This window comes from Notamacropus eugenii, chromosome 2, assembly GCF_028372415.1.
Source record: "Notamacropus eugenii isolate mMacEug1 chromosome 2, mMacEug1.pri_v2, whole genome shotgun sequence".
Lineage (NCBI taxonomy): Eukaryota > Metazoa > Chordata > Mammalia > Diprotodontia > Macropodidae > Notamacropus > Notamacropus eugenii.
The window spans coordinates 326,615,476-326,643,467 of record NC_092873.1 but is presented as its reverse complement, the minus strand read 5'-3'; the positions used below and the strand labels follow the sequence as shown (position 1 = coordinate 326,643,467).

Below are 27,992 nucleotides of genomic sequence, written 5' to 3'. Positions count from 1 at the left end.
CAAATGCAGGATTTTTCTGGTGGGTGGAATACTATATATATTCCTTGCTTTGATTTGAAATCACTCCTTATTTCCTAGTCTTAGACTCCCACAAGCCAGTGATTGCATGTGGCTTCTAATTTGGAATTGGAACCAGGTTCAAATCTTACCTTTGCCACTTACCACCCGTGTTACCTAGGTCAAGTCACTTAAATTGCTGGGGTCTCAAGTTTCTTCCTCTATAAAATTCAAGCATTGGATAAAATGTATTCTGAGGACCTTTCTAGCCTTGAGTCTATAATCTAGTTGGCAAAAGCTATACCATCTGGCACTACTCCCTTCTTTGGGAAGGGGTTGATGGGCTGAATAGTTCCAGGCCTAGAATCAGAAAGACCTGAGTTCGGATCTTGCCTTAGACACTTGTTCACTGAGTAACCCCAAGTGGCTTACCTGACCTCTCTGACTCAGTTTCCTCATCTGGAAAATGAGGGCATGGGACCTAAGTGCCCATAGAAACCCTTCTTACTCTCTATGGGTAGGGGACCCCGGGGAATTAGGAACCTCCTAACATTTGGGAACATCTTTGGATACTCTTAGCCAATCTTTGACATGGAGGAAGTAGTCACAGCGCACAAGGAAGGGCTGCTGGTTTGTGTCCATACGTGTGTTGGACTGATGTCCAGTGGTCACTTGATGGGCTAGTCAGGGGGTGGGAAACCTGTGACCTTGAGGCCACATGTGGCCCTCTAGGTCCTTAAGTGATAACCTTTGATGTAGAACCATGAAGTTTGGACTCCGTCAAAAGGCCATATCCAGTGTAAGTCAAAACGTAGGAACGTTCATTTATATATGAAGTGTCATTCAGGGAAGATGCAGCCATTTAATCTGTCACAGTGGTACAGGTTGTGCCTTAATTGGGGTGTTTTCAGTGAATGTTAACTAGGCTATCACCTGGATTATTTGCATATATGTCACAGCAGTTTTGGGGGTGGAATGGTGAGGAGATATGCTAGCTAGTTCACTGCTGAGTTGCACCTGGTGAAGAAGAGAGAACTTCCCAAGGGGTTTTCCTTGTTGCTTCTCTGCCTCTGCCCTTGGGAGCCCAAGAAGTGTTTAGTGTCCATCTCTTCCTTGCAGCCCTAAACACTTGGCTTTTGTCTCCTTGGGCTGTCTTATCTTAGCCAACCAGGCCCTTAACATTTGGGTGAGCATTTGGTCATTGATGCATTTAACCTGCTTCCAGCTGAATACCTGCGAACAAGTGCATTCTTGGGAAGAGACAATCCCTCACCTCAATGCATCCCTCTGTTCTCCCAGCGCCTACAGCTCAAATTCATCTTTAAGTCTGGCACTGGACACATTTGACAATTTGCTCTTTGTCCTTCCTTGGTCCTGAGTTCTGTGGACTTGAATGCTAGATCTTATGCAAATGGAGAAATGTGAACCTGTCTTCCCTCCAGCTCTCCTCTTCTCATAGCCTGATAATTCTCAATATCTTCCTGAGTTTCTGAAGAGGAAAAAAAATCCCTGGACTCTTTCCTATTTCACATTCTCTTCCTCCCCTCTACCCATCCCTGCTATCTTATTAGGAAGAATGTTTTCTTGCCCCTGTGGTTTTTCCCCAGCCTAAACTGGGTATTGAAAATCACAGTTTCAGTTAAATTCTGCCATAGGACTAGAGAGGGTCCAGCCAAAAGTAAGGGTCCTCCAAGGCAGAGGAGAGAAAGCTGCCCCTGATAATTAGGGCAGCCCTACCTGCCTGCTAGCGCAGGAGGCAGCCTGCAAATATGCAAGCCCCAAACACTGAGTGTTTTGCTGTCCTGGCAGGCATCAATCCAGCTACCCTCCGAGGAACCAACACTGGTGTTTGGGTGGGTGTGAGTGGATCAGAGACCTCAGAGGCCCTAAGCAGAGACCCAGAAACGCTCTTGGGCTACAGCATGGTTGGCTGCCAACGGGCCATGATGGCTAACAGACTATCCTACTTCTTTGACCTAAAAGGTGGGTAAGGGGGTCAGGAGGACTGACCAAAAGGGATAAACACAGATTTCTGTGCCTTCCAACCACCTCCTACACACACACACACACACACACACACACACACACACACACACACAGCCTCTGTCTTCCCAATAGTAGGGAAGAGAAAGATGCTTCCCTCCTTTTCCCCCTTTCCCAGAGAAGGTAATGGGCAGGTAGGTGGCACAGCGGATAGAACGTTGGGCCTGGAGTCAGGAAGATTCATCTTCCTGAGTTCAAATCCAGCCTCAAACAGTTACAAGCTGTGTGACCTGTTTGCCTCAGTTTCCTCATGTGTCAAATGAACTAGAGAAGGAAATGGCAAACCACTCCAGGATCTTTGCCAAAAGATGGGGTCACAAAGAGTCAGACATGACTGAAAAATGACTGAACAAAAGCACGTTGGTGAGAGAGATGTCATAAAAAAAGCATAGGATTGGAGTCAGAGACCCTGGTGCTGTTCCTTATTGCCAGTATCATTTTGGGCTAGGCCTCACTCAGCTCAAATGTGAAAGGAAAGGTTCAGGCCAGGGGACCTCCAAGGTCCCATCCAGTTTCATCTATGATCCTACAAATGACTTACTGGGGAGCTCTTGGGTCTCTTCTGAGATCGTTAAGGTTCTTCTAAGGTCTTAAATTCTAGGATTCTCTGGGGTTAAAAGTAGATCAGTGCTGCTGATAATGGACCCTGTGGGCCCCAGGCAGGCTGGGGCTGCTTAGAGACTGTCCACAGTCTAGCCCCTGCTTCTTTGTAGACACAGGTCTTTATGGAGATTCCCCTCAACCCCTATGCTCTCCAGCTGTCTCCTCCTCAGCCATGATGGAGACAAAGAGATTTCCCAGTTCTCTCCTCCCCCTCTGCTTCCCCACTACGTGATCCCATCACTTGTGCTCTGGTGTGTAGGACCAAGTATTGCCCTGGACACTGCATGTTCCTCCAGCCTTGTGGCTATGCAGAGTGCGTTCCAGGCCATCAGTTCCGGGGAATGTTGTGCTGCCATTGTGGGGGGCATCAACGTCCTGCTCAAGCCGAACACCTCGGTCCAATTCATGAAGCTGGGCATGCTTAGTCCTGAGGGTGCCTGCAAGTCCTATGATGCTTCAGGTAATGGGGGAGGGGGAGCTTACCCTTACCCTTGTGTTAGGAGCCTTCCACGGGGATGGGGGGAAGGGGAAGGGGCAGGATAGACAAGCAATAGTGAACAAATATGTCTCTGCTTTACCCCAGCTAGCCCCACCTTCTCATAGTGCCATTCAGAAGAAGCAATATGGTATGTAGTGGAAAGTCCGCTGGATTCTACCCCTGACTAGCTATGTGACCCAGGTCAGGTCACTTCTCTTGGTGAGAAACCCACCTCAGAGTGTTGTGGTGAAGATCAAATGAGACAATACATGTAAAGGACTTCCTAGACTCTGAGGCACCACAGGGTCATCAGCTCTGGCAGTGTGCTGTTGTAGAAGGGGCCCTGATCTGCCACCAACTTTCTGTGATATATTAAACTGTTCTCTAGGCCTCAGTTTCCTCATCTACAAAATGAGAAGATTAGACTGCAATGTCTCGGAGGGCCCATGGAGTTGGAAAAATTCTCCCATCATTGATTTCAATAAGTCTGACCCAGTAAAAAACTGGGTAGTGATCTGGCTTCATGGGAATTTTCCCAGAAGAGGCAGTTCAACATGGGCTACCTCCAAGACTCTCTGATCCTTAGTTTCCCCAATTCTTTAAGATAAGGGAGTTGGACCAAATGCTCTGCTCCAGTGTTCGGGATGCTGTAACTTCAACACCTGGCTCCTTCCTCCCACTTAGCCTGATCAGCTATTCAGAGGCTGTATTTTAACTAAGACATCTGTGGGGGCAGTTTGAGGAGTGACATCTGTTTCTTAGATGCAGAAACTGACACTGAACCATGTCCTTAAGAGAGCAGGTAGGGTAGGAGCCTAAAACTACTAGTCTTTGCCTCAGTTTATGATGGACAAATGTGAAGTCCTGAAAGGATCTTGTGTTTCCCCTCAGGGAATGGATATTGCCGGGCTGAAGCCGTGGTGGCTGTTCTAATGATGAAGAAATCCATGGCCAAGAGGGTCTATGCCACAATATTGAGTGCAAGCACCAACACAGATGGCTACAAGGAGCAAGGTGGGTCAGGAGGTCAGAGTTGGGTTACCAGGATCACCAGGGGAGAGCTAGCAGCAACAGCAAATGGAACATGTTTTGGGTGCCCTCCTACTAAAATCTCTTGGGAAGCCACACCAGTCACTTGATCATCACCAAGTATTTACTAAGCACATACTATGTGCATGGCATAGTGCCAAGATCCATGATACAAAGACAGTCCCTGAAATGTAGGTATCTACAAGACAGACAGATGATCATTTATGAAGGGGGGAGCGGTCTGCACTGGCCGTTCTGGAAATCAGGAAAGATTGCATATAGAAGGCGCCGTTTGAGTTGACCTTTCAGGGAAAGTAAGGGTTCTGAAAGGCAGAAGTGCTGAGGGAATGCACTCCAGGAATGGGGGATAGCTCATGCAAAGCTATGGAGGTAAGAGATGGAATATCATGTTTGAGGAATAATATGCATGAAGAGAAATAATACACAATGAGTCAAGATGGTTTGTGGGGATGAAGCCACTAGTAGGCAAAGTTCATATGGCCATCATAGCCCTGAAAATGGCATTTTCTTGCAGGTGTGACTTTCCCTTCTGGAGAGGTCCAGGAACAGCTATTGCGATCTTTGTACAAGAATTCTGGAGTCTCCCCTGAATCACTGGAATACATTGAAACCCATGGCACTGGCACCAAGGTGAGATCATGGTTTCCTCACCCACCCCACCTTCTTCTCCCTATACCTACTCACCCATCTCAGCCAGGATTATGAAGATGTTTTCGCCCCTTTAGAAAGTAGCCCTCAAGGTGAGCTAGGCCAAGGGACTCATGGTCTGTCTCTCTTCCGTACCCTCAGGTTGGGGATCCTCAAGAACTGAATGGCATCGTCCGGGCTTTGTGCCAATCTCGCCGTGAACCACTGCTAATAGGATCCACAAAATCAAATATGGGCCATCCGGAGCCTGCCTCAGGGCTGGCAGCCCTGTCCAAGGTAATCAGTAGAGAAAGGTGCATGGTCCTGCCCAGATGAACTTGTTAGGATAATATCCCCTTGTTGCCCTACGTTTTTGGGTGGGGTGGGGTTGGGGTTAAGGAACTTGACTCATGCAAGATAGATCTTCTCTGTGTGCTTAAGAATATAGGCTTCTTAGGAACGTTACTGGGGGAAATGGTCACTTGGCCTAAGGGGGAGGTATGTATCTTCCATGGGGTCAAACCACATATCTCAGTGAGTGTGGAAATTGCCCTTTCCCAATTTCAGTCTGCAGAGTGGTCTCTCCACTTTACTGCTGCTAGAAGTAATTGGATTTAATCAGGAAGCAGGAATGGGAAAGAATAAATACTAGGAATTGTGGAAACAAGAGTGGGGGAAGCTCTGAGCTCTGAATTAGAAGACTGAAGTCTACAGGCCCTGATTTCCCTGTGAGCCTTCAAAGGGGAGAGCTATACTAGGCATTTGCTCAAGTTCTTTCCAGATATGAAATTCTGAGATTCAATCCATTTCCATTTTCTCCTTTATAGCATGGAGGGATTGGACAAGATAACCTCCAAGATCTCTTATAACTCTAATGTTCTTTGATTCTTTGATTAGTTGGTGAACCTTGTGGGGGTTGGGAAACAGGTAGCTTGGCCCCAGAGTAGGATTGCTACCTCTACCTGGCTTGTCTGGTTTGACTGGGTGTGGTTGATTGATTGGGCTTGACTCTGGGGGCGGAGGCAGCCACAGGCTGACTGGATGATTGGTCTCCTGCTGCCGTCTGTAGAAGGTTGATATCCTGAACAAGTGCCTTCTCTTTCCTGAAGCCTTCTGCTCCACAACCCCCAATTTCAGCCCTCCTCCTCCAGTCTTATGTTAATGTTTCTTTTCTGCCCTTCCACCTCCAGCCTGAATTCTGATATTTTTTCTGAGGCTAAACCAGTCACTGCTTATATTCTTGGGGATGGTGTCATGAAAGGGAGGATGGGGGGGGAGGCAGGGCTAGAAAACCACGTTCCCTGAATCAAATCAGTTGAATCAAATGGACAAGCAATTATTAGGGGCTTACTATGTGACAGGCATCATGACAATCACAGGGGATACAGAACAAGACTGATATCCCTTCCCTTCGGAAGCTTCTAATGGAGGAGACAGTGTGCCGTGTACAGGAATACAAAGGCAATACACAGAAGCAGCTGTTGGGAGATCAGGAAAGGCAGCCCTGGAGCTGGATCTTGGGGAAACCCAGGAATTCCTGGTTGTGAGATAAGAAGGCACTCCAGGAACGGGGAACAGCCGGTGCACATGCACAGACTGGAGACAAAGCCCTATATATATCAGGAACTTTGAGAAGGCCAGCATGGCTGGAGGGCTAACGTGTAGCAAGGCTAGGAAGGTGAGATGGGACCAGGTGCAGAAGAGCTTTAAATGCCAAGCAAATGGCAAGGTCAAAGGTGCAGGTTACAGTTTATTCCAGAGATAATAGGGCACTACTAGAATTCATTGAGTAGGACAGTGACATCATTGTCTTGTGATTTAGGAATCTTCGCCTTGTCAAATGTGTGGAGGATAGATGGGAGTAAGGAAATACTTGAGACAGGGAGGCTAATTAGGAGGATATTGTAGTAAGCTAGTCATGAGGTGACCAGGGCCTGAACAAGTGTGATGGAAGTAAAAGAGGAGAGAAGGAAGAAGAAGAGTGAGGAGGCAAAGAACACCAGGACGGTGAGCCTGAGTTACTGGAGGCATCTGAGATGAAGATGAAGTTCAGGAGGGGAAAGAATGAGTTCTCTTGGTTATCCTGAGTCTGAGAGGCTTATAGAACATCTATGTGGAGATGGGAAGGTTTTGGGGAAAAGATAATGAGTTCTGCTTTGTATTTACTAAATTTGAAACTCCTATATAGCATCCAGGTTGAAATGTTCATTAGACAGGTGTGGGACTGGGACTCTGGAGAAATATAGATCTGATAGTTTTCTGTATGGATCATTCAACTTCTAAGAGCTGATGAGGCCACCAAGGGAGAGAGTGTAGGGACCAGGACAGAGCCTTGGTTTCCTACATGGGTGGTGATCCAGCAAAGGAGATAGAACAGTGGTGGTCAGAGAGGTAGGAAAAGAACAAAGATACAAGTATCACAAATCCCAGTCTAGAAGTGTCCAAGGGTCACCAGTGTCCAGTCCTGCAGAAAGGTCAAAAAGGTCATTGAATGTTATAGGATCATTGGTAGTCTTGTGGTGAAGCATTTAATTCTGTTGTCCACCATCAGCCCCTCTGTCTCCCTCCACTATTGGGCCATGTTATTTTTTTTTTTTTTAAAGGAACCACAAGGATAAAAACTACCATCACCAAGCAAGTCTGTCACTGCCACACTCAGGGGTCATTTTCTTTAGTTCTAAATCAAGGGGATGGAATGATTTCTAAAGTGCCTTTCAGATCTATCCTTCTAAGATTTAGAAGATAGGGCTCCCACAGCCTGAAGCCAGGCATGGTTCACAGACAAATTAGAGCTCCTGTTTGGCCAGATAATAGCTACCTTCCCCAGAGATGTAGAACTATAGAATGTTAGTCCCATTAGACTTATAAGAAAGTCATTAAAGCCATCTCCCAGGCACCATGTTACTATCTGTAAAACAGGGAAGATTTCCCAGGGTGCCATCCTTTAAAACTTCATTAGTGGTAGCAGGAGTGGGTGAAATTTAAATTCACTTAATAGTTCTAATTTGAGGTGTAGGGAGGAAAGAGGTTGGTCCTCCTCTAGCCCTGAAGAACCAGCTAGAGGGAACAGGTTTTCTGATTGCTTTTGAGACACTCTAGAGGTCACCTTCCTCATCTTGCATTTATCCACAGGTGCTTCTTTCTCTGGAACATGGGGTCTGGGCTCCTAACCTGCACTTCAAGAACCCCAACCCTGATATCCCTGCACTCCTGGATGGGACACTTCTGGTGGTGGACAAACCAATCCCTGTCAAAGGTGGCAACGTTGGCATCAACTCATTTGGTTTTGGTGGCTCCAACGTCCATGTCATTCTCAAGCCCAACACCAGACGGGCCCAGTCTCTACGGTCCCCATCCTTGCCACACCTGCTGCAGGTCAGTGGGCGGACAGAGGAGGCTGTAGAGACACTGCTGGAACAGGGCCAGCTGCAGGCCCAGGACGAGACTTTTGTGAGCATGCTCAATGACATTGCCATGGTACCCATAGCCAGCATGCCCTATCGAGGTTTCACTGTGCTTGGGGGTGAGAGCAATGCCAAGGAGGTACAGATGGTAACCTCAGGCGAACGACCTCTCTGGTTCATCTGCTCTGGTAAGTTTTCCAGCCCCTTTGTTCACCCCATCCACCCCATCTGAAACTCTACCTGGGGCCAGGGCTTTATTCTAACCATAGAATCTTAGCATTGAGAAGGACCTGTCCATTCTTGTTTCCAAATGCAGCTACATCCTACATCAATCACTGATTCTGTGATTCTTTTTTCTACCAACACTTAATGTTAAGAATGTCTAAATCCTCATTAAGTCTCATTTCATCATATCTGGGAGAGGAAGGGTGAGAATGACAGCATTCCTCATTATAAGAAATTCATTTGTGTTCTCCTTCCTACCCCAATCCTGAGTCTCCTCTTCCTCAGGCTCAGTAATCCACCACTCAATGCCAAGGGCTAGTAGAGGGATCCTCCCACCTACACACCTGACAGTCTCCCTCCTCTGTGGCTACCCTGAAGTGGGCCAGGGGGTGAGGTAAATACCTCCTTCCATGCAAATGGGAGGGGAAAAGGAGGGTAGGGTTTAAACTAAGTAACCTTATCCTCCCACCCCTCCAACAGGTATGGGCACACAATGGCAGGGGATGGGCCTGAGTCTCATGCGACTGGACATCTTTCGAAACTCCATCTTGCGCTCTGATGAGGCTGTGAAAGAGTATGGCCTCAAGGTGTCTGACCTGCTGCTGAGTACTGAGGAGACCACATTTGATGACATTGTCCATGCCTTTGTTAGCCTGACTGCAATTCAGGTAGGAAAGAAGACACTTCCCCATTCCTATGTGCACCTCCTCCCCCACTCATACAAAACAAGCAATCCTTTACTCAAGAAAAGGGTCTAGGAGACCTGTGTGGTTCTGTCTTTCTTCCTGGGAACCTCATGGGAGGGGGAGGGGGATGGCCTATGAGACATTTTCATGAGCTGCCTAACTTGGATACTTCTTAGCCAGACTATGTGAGGGAATGGTCTGGCCAGTAGCTTGGTGGGTTCAGTGTAGAACCTGTTGTTAATGAGACCAAGGTCATGAGTTCAGTCCCAGTTTGGGCCGGAAAGTGTCGCACAAAGAACAGTTTATTCATTGGTCAAAAAGTAGGACCTTAATTTTGGTCAGACATCTAATATGTCACTAGTCTAGCGGGGAGTGGATTCAGGTGTGACTAACTTTCACCCTGTTAGAAAAAACCCAGAGTGCTTGTCCGCTTATGGTGAGTCAATCTTGTCATCTTTAATGAGAAAGGACAGTTTTTAATCTCGAATTCTCCCCCCGCTCCCTCCACCATGCCACGAATCTCAGGATCCAACAAAGAAATGGTGCAGGGCTGAGTGGCCCTGTACAGTCACTTTTGGATTGAAGGTGAGGGAAAGTATTAATTGGAGGGTCAGCTGTCCTTGGTCTGATTCACTTCTCCCCTGTAACTCTCTCTTCAGATTGCTCAGATTGACATGCTGATGGCGATGGGTTTGAAGCCAGATGGCATCATCGGACACTCCTTGGGTGAGGTGGCCTGTGGCTATGCTGATGGCTGCCTCACCCAGAATGAGGCTGTACTTGCTGCCTATTGGAGAGGCCAGTGCATCAAAGATGCCAAGTTCCCTGCAGGAAGCATGGCAGCTGTGGGTAGGTGTCTGAGAACTGCTGTGCCTTATGTCGGACTGCCCATTTTCCTGAGAAGTTAGGACAAGGAGAGATCAGAAACAGTCCCTGGGCCCCAAGCAGACTATGGGCTGATTATCATGGGAGATAAAAGTCTGTTTTGTCTTCAGTGATCACATCTATCATTTGTTTGGTTAAGAATTTTCTCCTTACCCATAGTTGTGCAAAAGACCTTCTTCTAGGCACACCATGGGTAAAGAAAGCACACAGAGCAGTGGAGCCTGGAAGGAGAATTTAGGTTTTGGTTCCAGCTCTCATTCCTGAGCTGCTGTGTGGCCTCAAACAAGTTATTTCCCCTTTCCCTGGGCCTCATTCTTACCATCTATAAAATGAGTAGCTTGGACAAGGTGTTCTTCCAAGGAGATCTTCCACCTCTCACATTTTGGGGTCCTTCTCTTCTCCCAGGGCCTCATGGGTTAATTATCCACTTTGTGATTGTTCATGACAAATGTTTAACTCCAGGCTAACTTCCAGCCTTGCTTCCCAGCCACCATCCAGGAAATGTTAACTCATTTTAATGTTAATCTAAATCAAACAATTGGAAGATAAATCCTCTGCACTTGGGCTTTTTGTTTGGTTGGCTTAAGTCCTGCAGTATATTCCAAAGCTAAGTAGAAATTGTCTTTGTACTGGACTTGGAGCCAGAAGGCCTGGAGAAATGTCCCTACTCTGCCAAACTGTGGCCTGAACCAAGTCAGCTATTTCTTTGAGCCTCCCTCTTATCACTTGCAAAATGGAAATGATATTTCCAGTATGTATTTCATAGGGTACAATACTCATTTTTAAAAACTATCAAGCGATATATCAATTTGAGCTCTTCTTTTTCTCCTAAATCTTGTTACTATTGCCTTCTGCACCACTATGTTTCATAAGCATCGATCCAAACCTGAACTAGCCATTTGGAATTATGGAGCCTTATTCCTCCCCCGGAGGAGTTTACCCTTTAATGTAAAACAAGATAGAAACATAATTAAGCAAAGATTATGCCGCCCTTACCACAGTGCCTAGAGAGGAAGAATGAGGTTGCGTTAGTATTGTTTCTGACAAGTCTGATAAAGGCAAAGCTAAACCATAGAAGTGGGTGGTGAGGGGGAGGCAACAGACTTAGGCACAAATGTATTAGAAATATCTGGCCCAGAAAGCCCAACATTTGACCTGGATGTTACCCTGGCAGGGGAGGGCTGTACCTGGGATTCTTGTGTTGTTATGTACCTTAGTGTCTCCTCTCTCCTCCCTCCTAAATTGCGTTGAAGTCCAGTTCAATTGAAGCTTTTATCCTCCCTGCCCATCTCCTCACAGCCAGGGGATCCAGATGGTGGAAGCATCTGTACATGTTGAACACCCTGTGCATGCTTATCCTAAAGTCCTTGTACTTATCATCAACTATTAGGTGCACAAAAATCCACTGTAGAGGATGGAACCCTGGGGAAAAATAAGGCTCTGCGTACCACAGAAAGGGACCCTAACCCTACTGGGGATCCCATTATTCCTGAAGCCTCCTGGCCCTTTGTGATTTGAAGTGACACCTTTACTCCCCATTTATAGGCCTATCATGGGAAGAATGCAAACAGCGCTGTCCCAAGGGCGTTGTCCCTGCCTGCCATAACTCTGAGGATACAGTCACCATTTCAGGGCCCCAGGTGAGTCGGAACCCTGGGCTGGAGGAAGTGCTGGAGAATCTGGCCTTCCAGGACAGCAAGAAACTTCTCTTATGTTTCCTCTTAGACACAGATGTGGGGAATCTATGGCGTTAAGGTCTAGGACTTGGGGGCAAGACTGGGACTCAACAGTTTTTTCAGGGTGGTTTTAAGAACCCTTATTTAGAGTGAGGGCTCAGATTCTGAGATGAGAGGATTTAACGGCTGCTTTGGATAGTCTGATATTTAAGAGTATTCTGGCTCTCATCCTTTGAGCCTCATGTATAAGTCACAGGTCCTTTTCTGTGAGGTGCAGGTTGGTGTAATGGAAAAAGAAGACTTGTATTCACCAGCATGCTGCCATAAGCCCAGCACTGTTACAAACTAGCCCTGTGACTTTATGCAAGTCCCTTCGCCTCTAGGGGCCTCAGTTTCCTCTTCTGTAAAATGAGGAGGTTGGATTTGGTGATTTCTCGGGGTCTCCTTCTATCTAACATTCTGTGATTTTCAGCTGACTTTCCAGACAAATGGATAAGTCAGATGTAGTTGTGGCTTTAAAAATGATAAGTTTGAGGAATGACAGGAAAGACATTGATAACCAAGCCTTCCCTTTTCCCTCCTTCCCCCAATACTTCCCCCTTTTGTTTCCTTGAAGATAGAAGCTCAAGGGAACTGACACTGTCCATTTCCCTTCCCCTTTCCCCCTCCCCAGGCTCTGGTGAGCAAATTCATTGAGGAGCTGAAGGCTGAGGGGGTATTTGCTAAGGAAGTGAGGACTGGTGGTGTTGCCTTCCACTCCTACTTCATGGAGTCCATTGCTCCCATGCTGCTCCAGGCCCTGAAGAAGGTGAGTGAGAGGGAGTCTGGGAGCTGTCACCTACCAGACACCCACACCCTCCAGGAAGCACCGAGCCAAAGGCCCAGTCCCTGTCCTTGGTGAGCGTGTAGTCTGATAAGGAAACAGGACAAGTTCTAGAGTGGGGGAGGCGGGTTCTAGCCAACTTAGCTGTGTTGCCTTAAATAAAATCACTTCACACATATCCCCCAAGCCCCAGTTTGTTCACCTGTAAAATGACATTAGATTGGAGGTCCGCCCATGCCCTTCCAACTCTTACCATTGCTTACCATGAGGGCTGAGGGGAGGCAGAATAAAAGTGGCTTCCTGTAGTGGGCAGGGCATAAGGAGAGGAGTATCAGCAAAAAAACTGGAGTGACTAGAACAGGCCCCTTTTAATCTTGGCTATCTCTCACACAGGTGATCAAAAGCCCCCGGGCCCGCTCCCCTCGCTGGCTCAGTACCTCTATTCCTGAGGACCAATGGAAGAGCCCCCTGGCCCAAACATCCTCAGCAGAGTACAATGTCAACAACTTGGTGAGCCCAGTGCTCTTCCAGGAGGCCCTGAGGCACATCCCCGACAATGCTGTGGTGTTGGAGATCGCCCCCCACGCCCTCCTGCAGGTACTGTGGCCCTTAGGGGAGGCCAGACTCAACCACACCAGCAGTATTATTAACAAGTTGGAATGGCAGCAAAAGTCATTCTAGCAGTTGACAAAGAATATTTCTTGCTGAGTCCTACATGCTCAGCTCCATGCTAGGGGCTGCCAGGGAGGCCTGTATAGCACAATATAACAGACGTTTCTTAAGTACCTACTAGGTGCCGCATACCTTCTCCTTGGCAGTGGATGAGATAGATAATGGAGTCCCTGCCATCAAGGAACTTGGAGTAAGCAGATAAGACATAACAAATAAACCAGTGGATCTAATGTACAAAATTAGAGAGTTGGAAAATAAAGCACATGGTGGGATCTGAAGGGAAAAATTCCTTCAAAGCCACTCAAGTAATGAATCACATCATTAGAAGTGACAAGGAACACGAGGACGCTGTTGTTAACCCTCCCTTTCCCTCTACCAAAAAAAAAGTATCCAAAATACAATTATGTCTTCTAAGTTATATGTGCCATATGAATTCAGAAGACAGGGAGACATGAGGAGGGGCAGTGTGGTGGAGTGCATAGTGCACCAGACTCAAGAGTTAAGAGGCCATGGGTTCAAATCCTGCTGCTGACACTTAGTAGTCTATATAACCCTGGGCAAGTGGCTTAGCTTCTCTGGACCCCAACTTCTGGTAAAGTAAAGGGCTTGGACTCAACAGGTCTCTAGCTCTAAGTCTGTGTTTTTTTTGAATGAGAGCTAAAGTGATTTAGGAAATACTTCCTGGAAAAGGTAGGTCTTGGTGATAAAGAAGTATTTGAAAAGCTACTGAGAAGAGAGGGCAGGGTAGCTGAAAGAAATAAGATAATCAATGACTGGAAGGCAGTGAGGTTCATATAGGGAGATATAAATAATCTTGATTTAAATGGAGGAGATCCTTTGGGAATGGTGGGAAAATACATTGGACAGGTGGGGCCAGATTTTGGAGGTCCTTGAAAGCTGACAAAGGAGTTTAGACTTGGTGAGGCGTTCAAACACTGAATGATATTTTAGGCTCTTGGGTCAGGAAGTGAGATGTTAGAAGCGATTTTAAAAATTATTCTGACAGCGTGGTGTAGGTTGAGGGAGAAAATGAATTTTGGGAGATGAGTTGACAGGGAGGTTTGGCGTCTAAGTGTGTGATGATGAGGTCTTGGACTAGAGTACAAATGGAGGAGAGATAGATGTGAGAAATGCGTTTGAAGAAAAATCAGGATCGAAGGACCGTATATATGAGGTCTCTTCCATTTCAGTCTAGAATCCTGTGAAGAGAAATTAAAGTTGTCAGACTTGGAGCTTAGGTGACTAGGGAAATTGTAGTGAGAATGAAAGAATAATAAATATTAGGACAATTTCAGTGGGAGAAGGGGATTGACTAAAGTAGAAAGAGGAGTGATTTTGTGTGTGTGTGTGTACACAGAAATAGATGTAGATGTATCAGAGGAGACCCAGAAGAAGGCTAAATCAGTGAAGCCAAGGGAGAGAGAGTGGTCAGATCCAGCCTTACTACAGAAGGCTTAAAGAGGATGATAATTAAGAAAGTGCCATCGGATTTGATGACGGGTAGATCATAGGATCCTGAGAGGTTTTTCAGCAGGGGCACAAAGCAGACAAGAAAGGAAAATAGAAATAGTGATTACATAGATACTATATGGGACCATACTTAGAAAAATTTGAAGATGAAGAAAGGGGACCACCAGTCAAAAGAGTCAAGCAAGGTTTTAGCTGCCAGGAAGCACTGCCTGGCTAAGGAGCATAGCAGACCCTAGCTGGGGTTTGGATCAGGGCTAGACTGAGCTCCTCAGCTTTCCAGCCCTTGAGGAAGGATGCCTGTGCTGAGCAGAGAGTGACCTTTTGCTCTCTGCCTGTTTGTAACCTTGATCATACGACTTCTTCCCTGATGTCTGGGTCTTTCCCTGCCCCCACGTAGGCAGTCCTGAAGAGAGCCTTGAAGCCAAGCTGCACAATCATTCCACTGATGAAGAAGGACCACAAGGACAACCTGGAGTTCTTCCTCACCAACATCGGAAAGCTTCACCTGACTGGGTAGGAGCCAGGAGGGGGAGAAACTTACAACTAGCCCAGGTTTCACCATCGCAGCCCCACATGGGGATCCTAGAAAAAGAGAGGCCCACTAACGTGGAAATATGTTTCACATGATTGCACATATACAATTTATATCAAATTGCTTACCATCTTAGGGAGGAGAAAGGAAAGAAAGGGAGAAAATTTGGAGCTCAAAACTTTATTTTAAAAAATGAATGTTAAAAATTATCTTTACTTGTAATTGGAAAAAATAAAAATTCTATTAGAAAGGGGGAAAAAAAAGAGAAAGAGTCCTAGCCTTGTCCAGCCAAAATCTCAATTGTGTCCTCCAATATAGAAGAGATATGGGTAACTCAAGTGCTTTCAGTTCTGTTAGATAGACATCCACATGCATTCACCCATTTAAACACTGCACACTCCCACCACCTATCGTCTGATTCCTGTCTTACCCTCGCTCAGCCCAAGTGAAATCTGGGACTCTGCTGGCAAGGGCAGGGCAGTGTACCTGGTTCAAGTTATTTAATCCACACAGCAGTTATCCACCCATGGATAATGGATACTGACTTGTATATGGTGGCTATGTGGGTTGGATTTTTTTTTTTTATTAATAAATATACAAGAATTGATAGGACTTCTATCAGTGTTAACCTCTTCAAGGTAGTTCCTTTGGGAAAGTAGACATTTATTTCAAATAGTGTTGCTCTCAAAATATTTCAGGAACTCCTTTTGGAAATGTTTTTCAAGCTAGTTTAAAATACACACTTTGTTTCTAACCCAGAATGGTATTTCTCAGCTTGGCCACCCACCTTATTCATCACTTCCCAGAGTCTTTGAGCTATTTCTAAAAATCAAATCTGCCTCCAAGGAAGATTTGCCAGCATTTACTTCAGTAATTCAAGGGTCCATAATTTGCCCCATGTGATTACTCCTTCTACCAACTCCTCCAACTCAGGAGAAAGTTTTTAAGATTTCTATGGTCCAAAAATTCACTACCCTACAGACAACCTAAAGTTGTCACCCATGGAGGACCTTTTGATTCTTCTCTTCAATTGTAGTTTTGTAGAGGTCCCATCCAAGAAGAAAGCCTCTTTTGGTTAGACAAATCCAGGCTGTAAATCTAATGAGTCCCTCTGAATTCGACCAGGCTCATCCTTTATTGGGACTGGAGCTCATTGTCTGCAGCTCAGTGTAGCTAGGATTCCATCTGTGCAGCTTTCAAGAACCAAGGTCACCTCCACAGCTTGAAGAGACATTGATGGAGGACTGGAGTGGCAGGATGTTTAAAAGAATGTGCTCTGATAGACTTATGTAACAGTGTGACTGCTGCAAAGATAATTCCCAAAGTGGAGGTCAGAATAATTTTGATCGTTGGCAATATTGTGAAAGTCTTCCCAGGGTGACTGAGGAAAGCATTCATTTGGGTTTTATTAGTTCTGATATAGTTATTAACCATTAGTGTCATTACCCAAGAGGCCTATCTTCAGGTAGGGATTAGAACAGGTTTCCTGTGCAGTCACTTCTATAACTGCTTTATGACTGCCTCATAATCTCCCCTTATATATTTGGTAGATCTGGGTATCTCCCTGAGAAATCCTGTGTCTTCTGAATGTCTACAGTTCTGATTTAATCTCCTGTTCTCTCTCTCTCTCACTTCAGCACCAATGTGAATCCCAATGGCCTCTTCCCACCTGTGGAATACCCTGCCCCTGTGGGAACACCACTCATCTCCCCTCATATCAAATGGGACCATAGCCAGAATTGGGATGTCCCCTCCAGCAGCGACTTCCCCAGCGGCTCAGGAGGCTCCTCTTCCTCCACCATCTACAACATTGGTGAGGTTTCTCCCTCCCTGCCGTGGGCCCAGGGGAGCCCCTAATCCCCTAAGAGAGTTTGGAATGGGGTAGAGAGGATCCAGTCTGGACTCAGTCTTGTGGAAGCTTTGGATAGTGCCAATTTCAAACTCTCAGTCGGAGTTGTTTCTGTATTCCTATCACCTACCTGTACAATATAAGAAGCCACTTCAGCTAGTGGGAAGGGAGCCTGCCCTGGGATAGGGAAAGATCTAGACTGGGAATAATCTGGAGACTTGAGTTCTGGTCCTGGCTGTGCCCTAGGTATCTATGCCACCTTAGGTGAGTTGCTTTTTAAATCTTGGCCCTTGTATTCTCTATAGGAACATGAGCTCTGAGCTCCAAATGTTTGTGACAATATTTCCTGAGCCCTGTCTCTTTTTATCTCGGCCCTCTCCTAGGTACTGGGGTAGAGGGTAGGGGTGCTACAGTAAGGTAAGGATCCTCATAGAGCTTACAGTCTCTAGGGAAACAACCTTGATGTTGCTATGATTGGAGTGGTACAAAACCAAGGTGCTGCCAGATGTGGATGTTGGCAGCCACCTACCATCAGGTGCTTGCTAGAAAGATGACCAGTAGTTCCATAGAGGAACACGGAGGCTATTTATCTAGATTTAAGGAAAAGCCTGAATGATGTAGTCTGTACAAGGGAAAGTGAGGAGAGGAGGCCCACTGGAAGAGAACAGGTAATTAATGCTGAGGAAATAGACCAAATGGGTAGGATGTGGCCAGATTGTGAAGAGCCTTGAGTTCGAGGGGCAGAGGTTGGACTCCAGGTCTTAAGGCAAAGGGAATGTCTGTTGGTTGATTAGGCATGACCTAATCAATAAAAACTGGTCTCTAAAAAGATTACCACTGTGTCTCCAGGGAACCAAACTCTTATTAGCATTGCATAAGAGAGACTGGAGGAGGAAGACAGGAGGTAGGGTAGGAACTTTGTTAGGAGGTTATTGGCTATTGCAATAATTCAGGGGAAAGATTACAAAGGCCAGAAGTGTGGGACAGTGGCAGGAAGAGTAGAGGTGAAGGAACAAATCCAGCTGGCATGTCAAAGAAAACACTCAAAAGCCCTGATGAAACCTTGGTTATCCAGACATCTGCCAGACATCTCCCACAGCCAACAGCAGAGGGGCCAATAGTTTTCTTACTTGCCATCATTCTTCAGAAAAGTAGAGGGGCTCAAGATAAGGAGAGGCGTTTACAAGAGGAAATGCTATTCTGAATGTGATTCTCACTAATGGGGAGTTCGTTCCTGGAGTGGTGAGGCAAGGAAAATGAGGGCCCTTGATTTTGGGGTAGTTTTTCCTAAATTTCAGATTTCCCGGATTTCAAAGGGTTCAGAAAAAATATAGGTAGTATCCTGGGGCAGTTAGATAGGAAGAATGCTGGACCAGAAGTCAGGAAGTCTTGAATTCAAATCCTGCTTTAGGTTACTTAGTAGCTGTGTGTTCCTGCGCAGCAAATCACTCAATCTTTCTGTCGGTTTCCTCCTCTGTAAAATTGGAGGTGATAATATCCCCTCCCTCTCAGGGCTGGGATGAGGATCCAATGAAAAATAGTTGCAAAGTACTTTGCAAGCCTTAAAATTGTTGTTGTTATATTGTTATCCTATGGCCTAAAATTCTTCTGCTGAAGTCAACCCCAAAGGGATGGAAGATTCTTAAAAAGCGAGATTGTTAAAATACAAAGGGGAACAGTTCAAGTGAAGATGGGGAGAGGATTTGTCTTTTGTTGTTTTTTTCTGAAGACACTAAAGTAGATGCATAGGGACCTTACCAACCAACTTGGATTTTTAAAAGAAACCTATATAAGATAGATGCTCGCCTTTACTTGGGGTGGGTGTGAACTGATGACAGAGAAAGCCAAAACTGCTCAGATCTCATACTCTTGTTTTCTTTGCCAAGAAAAATTCTATTTATTCTTGAGAATGACAAAACAAAAATGGCCATAGAGACTGATGCACAAGAAAAGTAAGGAGTCACTGAGAGAGGACCTAACCGTCCTTGGTGCATGTAAGTCACCTGGCCCAGATGAACAACATGCCTGGTTCTTGGTAGATGCAGTTGCTGAGGTCCTGAGAAATAGGAGAGGTACCAGAAGACAGGTGAAAGGCAGTAACCTGATGTTCAAGAGGAAGAGAGAAAAGAACAGAACCTGCTAACTATAGGCCAAGGAGCTGGACTTCAACTCGGGGGAAAGTTCTAAAGTGATTACTTGTAAGATGTTTGGTGAATGTCTAAAAAGAAAAGGGGTCATTACACAAGGAGCCAGCCTAGCTTCATGAAGAACCAGACTAGCCTCATTCCCTTTTTTTGATAGGGCTATTAAACTGGTAGATGAGAAGAGTGCTATAAATACTGTTTACTTAGGTTTTAGCAAAGCTTTTGATGCTGTTGTGGAGAACATGGGGACATGGGAATAAGAAGATAATATAATTTGATGGATTCAGACATAAGTGTGTACATAAAAGCCTAACCAGTACCCTGCTCTAGGCAGACCTATTTATTTAGCAGTGGTTTAGTAGCCAGACTCACAAGTTGGTAATAGTTTGATATCAGTGTGGCAGGAAGACTCAGTAGAGTATCCCAGGGGCCTGGGTTTGCCCTGTCCTGTTTATTAGCATTTTAGCATTGATTTGGATGAAAGTATAGTGACGTTTGTTAAGTTTGCGTATGACAAGATAGAGGAGACCTGTTGATAGATGCAGTTCTGAAAACGTTCTGGGGGTAAATCAGTCAAAGCTGCAATGAGGTCAGGAAAAACTGGCTAACAGGTCTCTCCAGAAGTAGAAGGGCATCCTTGGGAAGTGGCTTCACCATCTTTGGGGGGCTTCAAGCAGAGGCCAAGTGACTGCCTGTCATGGGTTGTGCTGGGGATTCTTCTTGCAGGGTGAGCCTCTCTCCTGCAAGTGGGAGAGGGCCAATCCCCAGGGACCATAGGGTCAGGTCACCACTGCACCCTCCTCCATGGAAAAGTGCCCATCCCTTGGCTTCCCCTACAGCTACAGAACCTGCGTCTGACTGTCCTCCATTCTCTCCCCACAATACGGATGAAGTAGAGGGATGCAAGCTACTCTGCAGAAGCGGCCCATCCTTCCTGGGGGTGGTTTCTGAGGCCTGACTGCTTGTCCTCTTCCCACAATAGATCCAAGCGGTGAATCCCCAGACCATTACCTGGTGGATCACTGCATTGATGGAAGAGTCATCTTCCCAGCTACCAGCTACCTGTGCCTGGTCTGGAAAACACTTGCACGCTCCCTGGACATGGCCATGGAACAGATGCCTGTGGTGTTTGAAGATGTCACCTTGCATCAGGCCACCATCCTGCCAAAAAAAGGTTAGAAGAAGTAGTCAGCGCAACCCTGAACAACCTGTTCCAAGGGCCCTTGGAATTTCTAAGGAGGTCATTACTCCAGTTCCCAAAGGCCAGCATGCCCGGATTCTAGTGGGGAGGGAAATTAGATTTAAATCCTGAATCTTGTTTGTCTAAAAAACAATGTTTACCTGGTAAAATAATTAATGATTTGGAACTGGAAGTCCCAGAGGAAATCCAAGGTGTTGGTAAGGAAAAAAGGAATCATCTGTCCTTCCTATACCCATCATCACTTGAATGCTCTGCTTTCTCCCCCTTGCAGGTACTTTGTCTCTGGAAGTACGACTCATGTTGGCCTCTCGGACCTTTGAAGTGTCTGATAATGGGACCCTGATTGTGAGTGGTAAGTGAGGGATTCTTGGAGAGTTGGATGCCCTAGTCAAGTGACTCTGTATTCCTAACTCTCTCCTTCCTTGGCATGCAAGCCTGTCCAGACCTCTTGGCCTCCTGTCTGTAAGGTTTTCTCTTCAAGTCTTGCAGCTTTAAGCATTCTGCTAATCTGTGTCATACCAGTGTTAACTGCTCACTAGACCCAGCTCTGGCACTCACTGTATGCTATCTGTTACTTCCTCCCCCTCAACCCCACTCCACTTCATTGCAGGAAAAGTATACCATTGGGAGGAGCCAGACGCCAGCATCTTCGATTACCAGTCAGGACAGAGTCCAGTGGCCTCCACTGCCAAGTTCAGCCTGTCCAAGGCTGATGTGTACAAAGAACTGAGGCTTCGTGGTTACGACTACGGTCCCAACTTCCAAGGCATCTTAGAAACCAACCTCGAAGGTGAGTCTGGTGGTTTACTCCAGGAAGGCTCCCTCCCAGAGAGCCAAGACATTAAAAAAGAAAGGGCCAGAGCGTTAGATCCAGTAGACGGATGGGAGGGGCCCAGGCTTTTGGACTCAACCTGTGCTGAATAGGTAGAGCCAGGGGTTCTGTGGGGCTGCCAGTCCACTGACAAGGCAAGGTTCTTCTTGTGTATCCTTTTCTCATCTACCCACCTCCTCCCCACCAAACCCAAGCGTCCCCAGTACTCTGGCTCTTAATGTCAGAGTCTCTTATTTGTTGTTGGTCAGTTGTTTTTCAGCAGTGTCTGACCCTTCATCACTGCATTTAGGTTTCTTTGGGCAAAGATCCTGGAGTGATTTGCCATTTCCTTTTCTAATTCATTTCACAGATGAGAAAACTGAGGCAAGCAGGGTTAAGTGACTTGCTCAGGGTCACACAGCTAGGACATGTCTGAGGCTGGATTTGAACTAGGGACATGAGTCTTCCTGACTCCAGTCCCGGCTCTCTACCCACTGCACCACCCAGTTTTCCAGAGCTTCTCATTAGAATGATCATTTTGAATTGAGAGGGTGCTCAAGGGGTGCTGATTAGGTCCTCTGTCCTCCACTACAACCTTGTAAGCTCCTCCAGGGCAAGGACTGCCTTTTTCCTCTTTTTATATACTCACTCAGTGCTTAGCCCAGAGCCTGGCACATAGTAGGTACTTAATAAATGTTTCTTGATTGATTATTGATAGGTGAGATAAGGTGGGTTTCATATTTTATGAGATTATCCAAAAACTAAGGTTTTGCCCCAAACTGGCCTCTTTCCCTACATCTCTCAGAGTGGACAAAAAGGTTAATAGAGAGTTCTGTAATTTGAGGACTCTCCTAATAGGGAGTAAAAATAAAAGCAGGCCCACTAAGTCAGAGGGGAGACCCTATTTGAAGGCATCTTGCTGGAGAGGCTTTTGTAGGTGGCAGGGTGCTACTCAATACCAGGGGGATGCGTGAAAGGGGGGATGTTGGACAGAGCTGGGAGCTAACAATCCCTTCTCACTGCTTCAGGGAACCTGGGAAAGCTGCTGTGGAAAGACAATTGGGTGACCTTCCTGGACACCATGCTGCAAATCTCCCTTGTGGGAGAATCTCAGCGCAGTCTCCGCCTCCCAACCCGCATCACTTCCATCCACATTGACCCTGCTGTCCACCAGCAGAAGGTGTATCAGCACCAAGATGAGACACAAGGTAGCCCCTGGCTCCATGCTCCTCTTTGTTCTCTCCCTAAGCTGTCTGTTTGGTGGAATCAGGTACACATGTGATGGGGGAGGGACCCAGACTGCCACCACTTCCCCCCTGTAAACCTCATTATTCCAACCCCCTGCAGTGGCAGATGCCTGGGTGGATTCCTGCTTAAACTACATAGTGGCCGGTGGTGCCCTAATCACACGGCTGCATGCCTCTGTGGCCCCTCGAAAGCAGCAGGAGCACCACACACCCATCCTAGAAAAATTTTGTTTTGTGCCTCACCTGGAGAGTGATTGCTTGGCCAACAATGCTGAGCTTCAGGGAGAGCTGCAGCAATGCAAAGGTGAGGAGACCTTGGGGGCTTCGGTGGGACATTGAGGGAGGGAACTGGGCAGATGGGGCCGGTCAGATCAGAAGAAAAACTCAGAGGTAGGCAAAGAGTAGATATTGTGGATCCATTCACCCTATCTTAGAGTGTAGGACATAGGGCCTCCCTTTAAAACCTGAGAAATGTAAACTTATCATTCTCAGAGGACTTGGAGACACTGATTACTCTTCCAGACATGCTTTCTTTTGTCCACATCTCTCTTGGTCTATGGTACCCAGAACAGTCGCCTCTGTTATTTTGAGTTTTCCACCTGCTATTAATTCTGGGTCGACTTTGGGGATAAGCCACAGGTGACTAAAATGCCCACATCTTGTCACAGGCATAGCCATTAAGCTGGGGCTTTACCATTCCTTTACTTTGGTGACTGATGTTCTGGACTCAAGCATAGGACGTAAGATTCATCTCATAGGAGGCCAACCAGCCAGCCCATCAAGGCCTTTCTAAATCCTGGAACCCATCCCATATTTTTAGTGCTCTCTTCCTAGCTTGTTACCATGCACAGGTTTGCTCTGTGGTCTTTCTGAGACTTCCGGGGTTTTAAAATGAGCAGGCAGAAGTGCCTCCTGACATTTTAGTGCAGGTCACCTACATCTGTTGAGGTTAAATTTGACACAGAAAGGTTTAGGTAACTCGCAGGTGACATCCTGAGTTTTTCAGAGAAGAGCTAGGGCCAAGAGAAACAATACCCTCGTGGTGATGTGTCTGTTGCGGCCGTAACAGTGAGTAGCCAGGAGCACAGGTCAGCCCCATTGATGTCTGTGCTCATTTTCTAGAAGTGAGAAGAGATGATAGAAGCAGGGTGAGGTTGGGGGGGAGAGGGAGAGTGGTGGTAAACAACCCCCAATCCCTTGGTTTCCCCATTTCTTACCAGGGCATCTGAGCATACTCAGTGTGACTTCATTTGCCCCTCAGCAACAGGGTATAGTTATCCTCCTACCTCTTGCGTAAATGGGGAAACTGAAGCCTGAGAAGACAGAAATGTTAGCCCAGTTAGCAAGTCAAATTGGCAGCTGTCCTGGAGTGAAAGACAACCCAGCCCCATGCTTTGGTTATCCCCCAAGGATCCAGGGCCACACCTCCCCCCATCCCCCCCCAGAAGCCTCAGCCTTGCCTTACTTATCCCCACTCCTCACAGGCCTGATCCAGAAACTGCAGACCAAGGTGGCTCAGCACGGAGTGAAGCTCTCTGTGCCAGGCCTCAGTGGGGCACAAGCTGCTCCCTCCAAAGACCCCCCACAGAAGGGGCTGCCCTATCTCCTGGCAGCTGCCTCTCAGCTGCAGCTTAACGGGAACTTGTCTGTGGAGCTGGGGCAGGTGGTAGCTCAGGAGTGGCAGCATTTACAGAAGGACCACCTGCTGGCAGGGCTCCTGGATTCCCTGGAGCTGAAGGCCTGTGTAGATATCACCCTGGAAAACAGGTCCAGTCACAAGATGAAGGTGGTGGAGGCAAGTATGGCATCCCAGCAGGGGAGAGGGTGTCTCTGGCAGGCTACCAGAAAGGCAGCACCTGGTGGTGGGGACACTAAAGATGGAAGGCAGGAGGGGAAGGGAAGCCCAAGGTGGGCCCATCACCTTGATTTACTCTTTGTCTCCCCCTTCATAGGAGAAAGACAATAAGCTTCTGACTAGTTGCTAATCCAGGTTGGTGGAAAGAACTTTTCCTTGGTTACACCAAGAAAACCATGGGCTCCGCCCCTCTCCCCATAATGTTTCCTTGAAAACTTAATTTGAAATAGCAATGTGGCCGATTAAATGGACTTAGTAATCGTGTGCATTTAAACTAATTAGTTTTACCACCTTAAGTATAATGGTTTTTCAGTCCTGAGGGAATCAAGGGCTCCACTGGTATTCTTTGCAGGAGCTCCACTCTTGTTCATCCACTCTGAGTTACTTACAGCCCACCTTGAATTCCCACTTATTTCTGGTTGTCCTGGGCCCCCTCTCTTTTCTGCTTAGCTGTTCCTGGGTTCCAGGAATCAAAGAATGTCAGAGCTGGAAGAAATCTTATCATTAGAAAGAGAGATTATTTTGTCCAACACCTCCATCTTACGGAGGAGGAAACTGAGGCCCTAAGTGAGGAAAGGACTTACCCAAGATAACACAAAGCAGCCAGCAGCAGAGCCAGGGACAGAACCCCAGTCCCCTGTTCTCTGAGTCAGTGACCTTCTCCACTCTCAAGTCTCCTAGAGAATGCTAACTTCAACATCAACCTGGAGGGGTTATAAATAGAAAGAGAATTGGTGGTAAAAACAAAAATTAGACCTTGTATGACATATGGCAAAGACAGTTGGCCATGCTCCTGGTTACCTGGGCTCTTGACTCTTCCACCAGAGTGGCTGTTCTGGAGCTGAGTAGGCAGATTGGAAGTTCCTTGTGGTCATTGACAGTGTACTGTGCCCCTTTGGTAAACCTCACACCAGTCTAACACAGTTCTAGGCACATAGCAGACACTCAGTAAATACTTGGCTGGTCAAGTATTTGATCACTGTAAATCAGTGAAAACTTTCCGAAAGAGAAAGTGAGATAACTTTCAGAAGAATCTGGGGATGGGATGGGGCAGGGGTGGGAGGCAGAAAGTGAAGCCCAGAGGCAGGGTGACAGCTGCAGATGTAGTCCTGGGGCAGAGAAGCCCAGCTGGGAAGGGATCGTTCCTTTCCCTTCCCTGTCTCTGGCATTCACCCCTCTTCTCTTGATTTCAAAGGTTCTGGCTGGTGATGGCCACTTGTACTCCCGCATCCCTGGCCTTCTCAACAGCCAGCCCATGCTGCAGATGGACTATGTTGCCACTGACCGGCAGTCCACATCCCTGGAAAGCCAGGAAGCTCAGTTACAACAGCAAGGCATCTCTCTGGGCCAGTGGGACCCAGATAAACCTGCCCCCGACAGTCTGCATGACACTGACCTCCTGGTGTGTAACTGCACTGTAGCTGCCCTGAGGGAGCCCACCACTGCCCTGAGCCACATGGGAGCTGCCATCAAGGACGGAGGATTTCTGCTGCTCCATACTCTCCTCAAAGGCGAGACCCTGGGGGAGATCATTGCCTTCCTTACCTCCTCCAACCAGCATCAGAGACAGAGCCTTCTGAGCCAGGTGAGGGTCCCTGGTGGTAGTTTTGTGATTCTATAATACTCTGTCCTGACCTTCCCAGCCAAAGACCATCAATTAATTTGTCTGACCTTCCCTTCAGGGATCTTTATAGCACCCTCAGTGAGATGACCCCTGGAGAGCAAGGCCTTTTTTATCAGTGGGGCTCAGGGGACATCTGAGTAAAGGTGTGCTGCAGAAGAGCGGGGCTGAAAGCAGGAAAGAAAATGTGTTGGTTTCCTATGATCATGAATAAGGTGTAAAAGGAAAATAAACCAGCTCTCATTTCAAAGGGAGGAAGCAAGAAGATTTAGTGATTTTGGATAGAGAATGAAAGAAAGATTAATAATGATGACAGCTAATATTTTGAAAAGCTCTTGATGTATCTAATTTCTTTGAAGAATGAGTGAAATGGTCTCAGAAGAATCCTGTCATCACAAACTCCTCTCCAGACTGCATGACTCCCCACCCCCACCCCCTAGTTCTACACCCTGGGGAAACTTAACTATTCCAAAGCAGGATGGGCACACCCTCAAGGGCAAGGGCAGAGTGGCCAGGGATTTGAACCACTGCTAAACCCTTTTCCCCCTAGGAAATACATACTGTGAGAGTTCCCTCCCACTGCCCTCTCAACCCTCCTCCAAATAAGAGAGAAACCATCTCCAGCTGCCAAGAGGACTCACAGAGCCCTGGGAGCTAGAAAGAGTTGTAGGGAATATACTTAGTGATCCATGGCTGGGTCACCCTTTCTTCTGTTTGGGGAACTTTGTTCCTTTTCCAACTTTTGTTGTAAAAGCTGTATCCTTACCTGTCTGGCCCCAGTTAGGTGGAGGGGGGGTGTCTGTTCTCAGGGATGGGAGAAGGGAAGAGGACCCTGACTGGCCAGAAAAGGAAATCTCTCTTACATCTTAGGTCAGGAGGTGGAAAAGAGCTTCCCCAAGTTGCAACAGCAGTAAACCTTGTTTATGGACTTTAAGATCCTTAATGAATGCAGAGAGTGCAGCAGCCAGTGGCTTCCAAGGCCCTCTGCATTGGTCAGGGAATCTGAACCTCTTCTCACTCCCATGTGCCTGGCAACCCCTGGACCAGGGGATCTCAGGCAGTTAACAAGCTGCAGAGACTGTGCCAGGAACTGTTAGGATCCTAGAGCTAAAAAGAAGCAGGAATTTATTGTTATTATTGTTATTATCATCCTTTCTTCTAAAGCAGGGAGTAGGTCCAGGAATAACAGATCAAGGGCCTGGGGTGGCAGTGGGATTTGAGGATATGGTGGGAAGAATGAAGGAGAAAAAAGCCAACCCTGTTACATGACAAGGTGATGTCACACTGAGGAGGTAGAGAGGCTTTCACTGCTAAGAGGAGAACAGCACCAGAATGTGTGACTGAGGGCAGAGGATAAGGGACAGTAGGGACAGGGACTGTGCCCGTCCACCCCCACCAACCCCTCCCCTCACCCACCCACGCCACCCCATTTAAAGGTTCAAAACCCTTAGATTGTAAGCTCCTCAAGGCTATTTCGGTGCTTAGCACAGCAACCAACACATAGTAGGTTCTTTTAAAAAAAAAAAAGAATTAAAATTTATTTATTTTTAGTTTTCAACATTCACTTCCATAAGTTTTACATTTCCTCCCCCTCCCCAAGATGGCATACAGTCTGATGTAGGCTCTACTTATATGTTCATATTAAACATTTTCACATTAGTCATGTTGTCTAGAAGCATAATAGGTTCTTAATAAATATTGATTGATTGATTCTAACATCCGTGGAGGAACTGTGGGGAACTGGCGAAGCTGGAGAAGTGGCTGACATCCCCATCAGCGTCATGTCCTGTGAAAGCTATTGGGGAGAAGAGACAGTGCTTAATGAACTGTCCCTACCTGTTCCTCATCTCTCCTGGCAGGCAGAGTGGGAGAACGCATTCCAGAAGGCTTCCCTGCACCTAGTGGGGCTGAAAAAGTCCTTTTATGGCTCTGCTATTTTCCTGTGCCGCCGCCAGCTAGCCCCTCCTCAGAGTCCCATCTTCTTGCAAGTGGAGGATACTCACTACAAATGGGTAGACTCTTTAAAGGTGAGTGGTCATTTGGGTCCCTAGCTCCTTAAGGTAGGCTCTGATGAGCATAAGGTTGATAGGGAA

The 27,992-nt window shown here is 46.8% G+C and overlaps 1 protein-coding gene across 1 annotated transcript in view; it reads left to right on the top strand.

The window, feature by feature from the left end:
• The window catches only part of FASN (fatty acid synthase), a 52,475-nt gene that overhangs the window by 10,021 nt on the left and 14,462 nt on the right, over nucleotides 1-27,992 (top strand). The window contains exons 4-24 of the mRNA XM_072645389.1: nucleotides 1,807-1,980; nucleotides 2,903-3,103; nucleotides 4,013-4,135; nucleotides 4,686-4,801; nucleotides 4,961-5,095; nucleotides 7,931-8,390; nucleotides 8,908-9,095; nucleotides 9,773-9,962; nucleotides 11,544-11,638; nucleotides 12,348-12,482; nucleotides 12,891-13,094; nucleotides 15,037-15,152; nucleotides 16,809-16,984; nucleotides 20,147-20,338; nucleotides 20,637-20,717; nucleotides 20,976-21,155; nucleotides 22,205-22,384; nucleotides 22,524-22,727; nucleotides 23,908-24,218; nucleotides 25,474-25,863; nucleotides 27,759-27,926. Of these exons, the coding sequence (XP_072501490.1) occupies nucleotides 1,807-1,980; nucleotides 2,903-3,103; nucleotides 4,013-4,135; nucleotides 4,686-4,801; nucleotides 4,961-5,095; nucleotides 7,931-8,390; nucleotides 8,908-9,095; nucleotides 9,773-9,962; nucleotides 11,544-11,638; nucleotides 12,348-12,482; nucleotides 12,891-13,094; nucleotides 15,037-15,152; nucleotides 16,809-16,984; nucleotides 20,147-20,338; nucleotides 20,637-20,717; nucleotides 20,976-21,155; nucleotides 22,205-22,384; nucleotides 22,524-22,727; nucleotides 23,908-24,218; nucleotides 25,474-25,863; nucleotides 27,759-27,926 (4,019 nt within the window). The remainder of the gene's footprint in view (nucleotides 1-1,806; nucleotides 1,981-2,902; nucleotides 3,104-4,012; nucleotides 4,136-4,685; nucleotides 4,802-4,960; nucleotides 5,096-7,930; nucleotides 8,391-8,907; nucleotides 9,096-9,772; nucleotides 9,963-11,543; nucleotides 11,639-12,347; nucleotides 12,483-12,890; nucleotides 13,095-15,036; nucleotides 15,153-16,808; nucleotides 16,985-20,146; nucleotides 20,339-20,636; nucleotides 20,718-20,975; nucleotides 21,156-22,204; nucleotides 22,385-22,523; nucleotides 22,728-23,907; nucleotides 24,219-25,473; nucleotides 25,864-27,758; nucleotides 27,927-27,992) is intronic.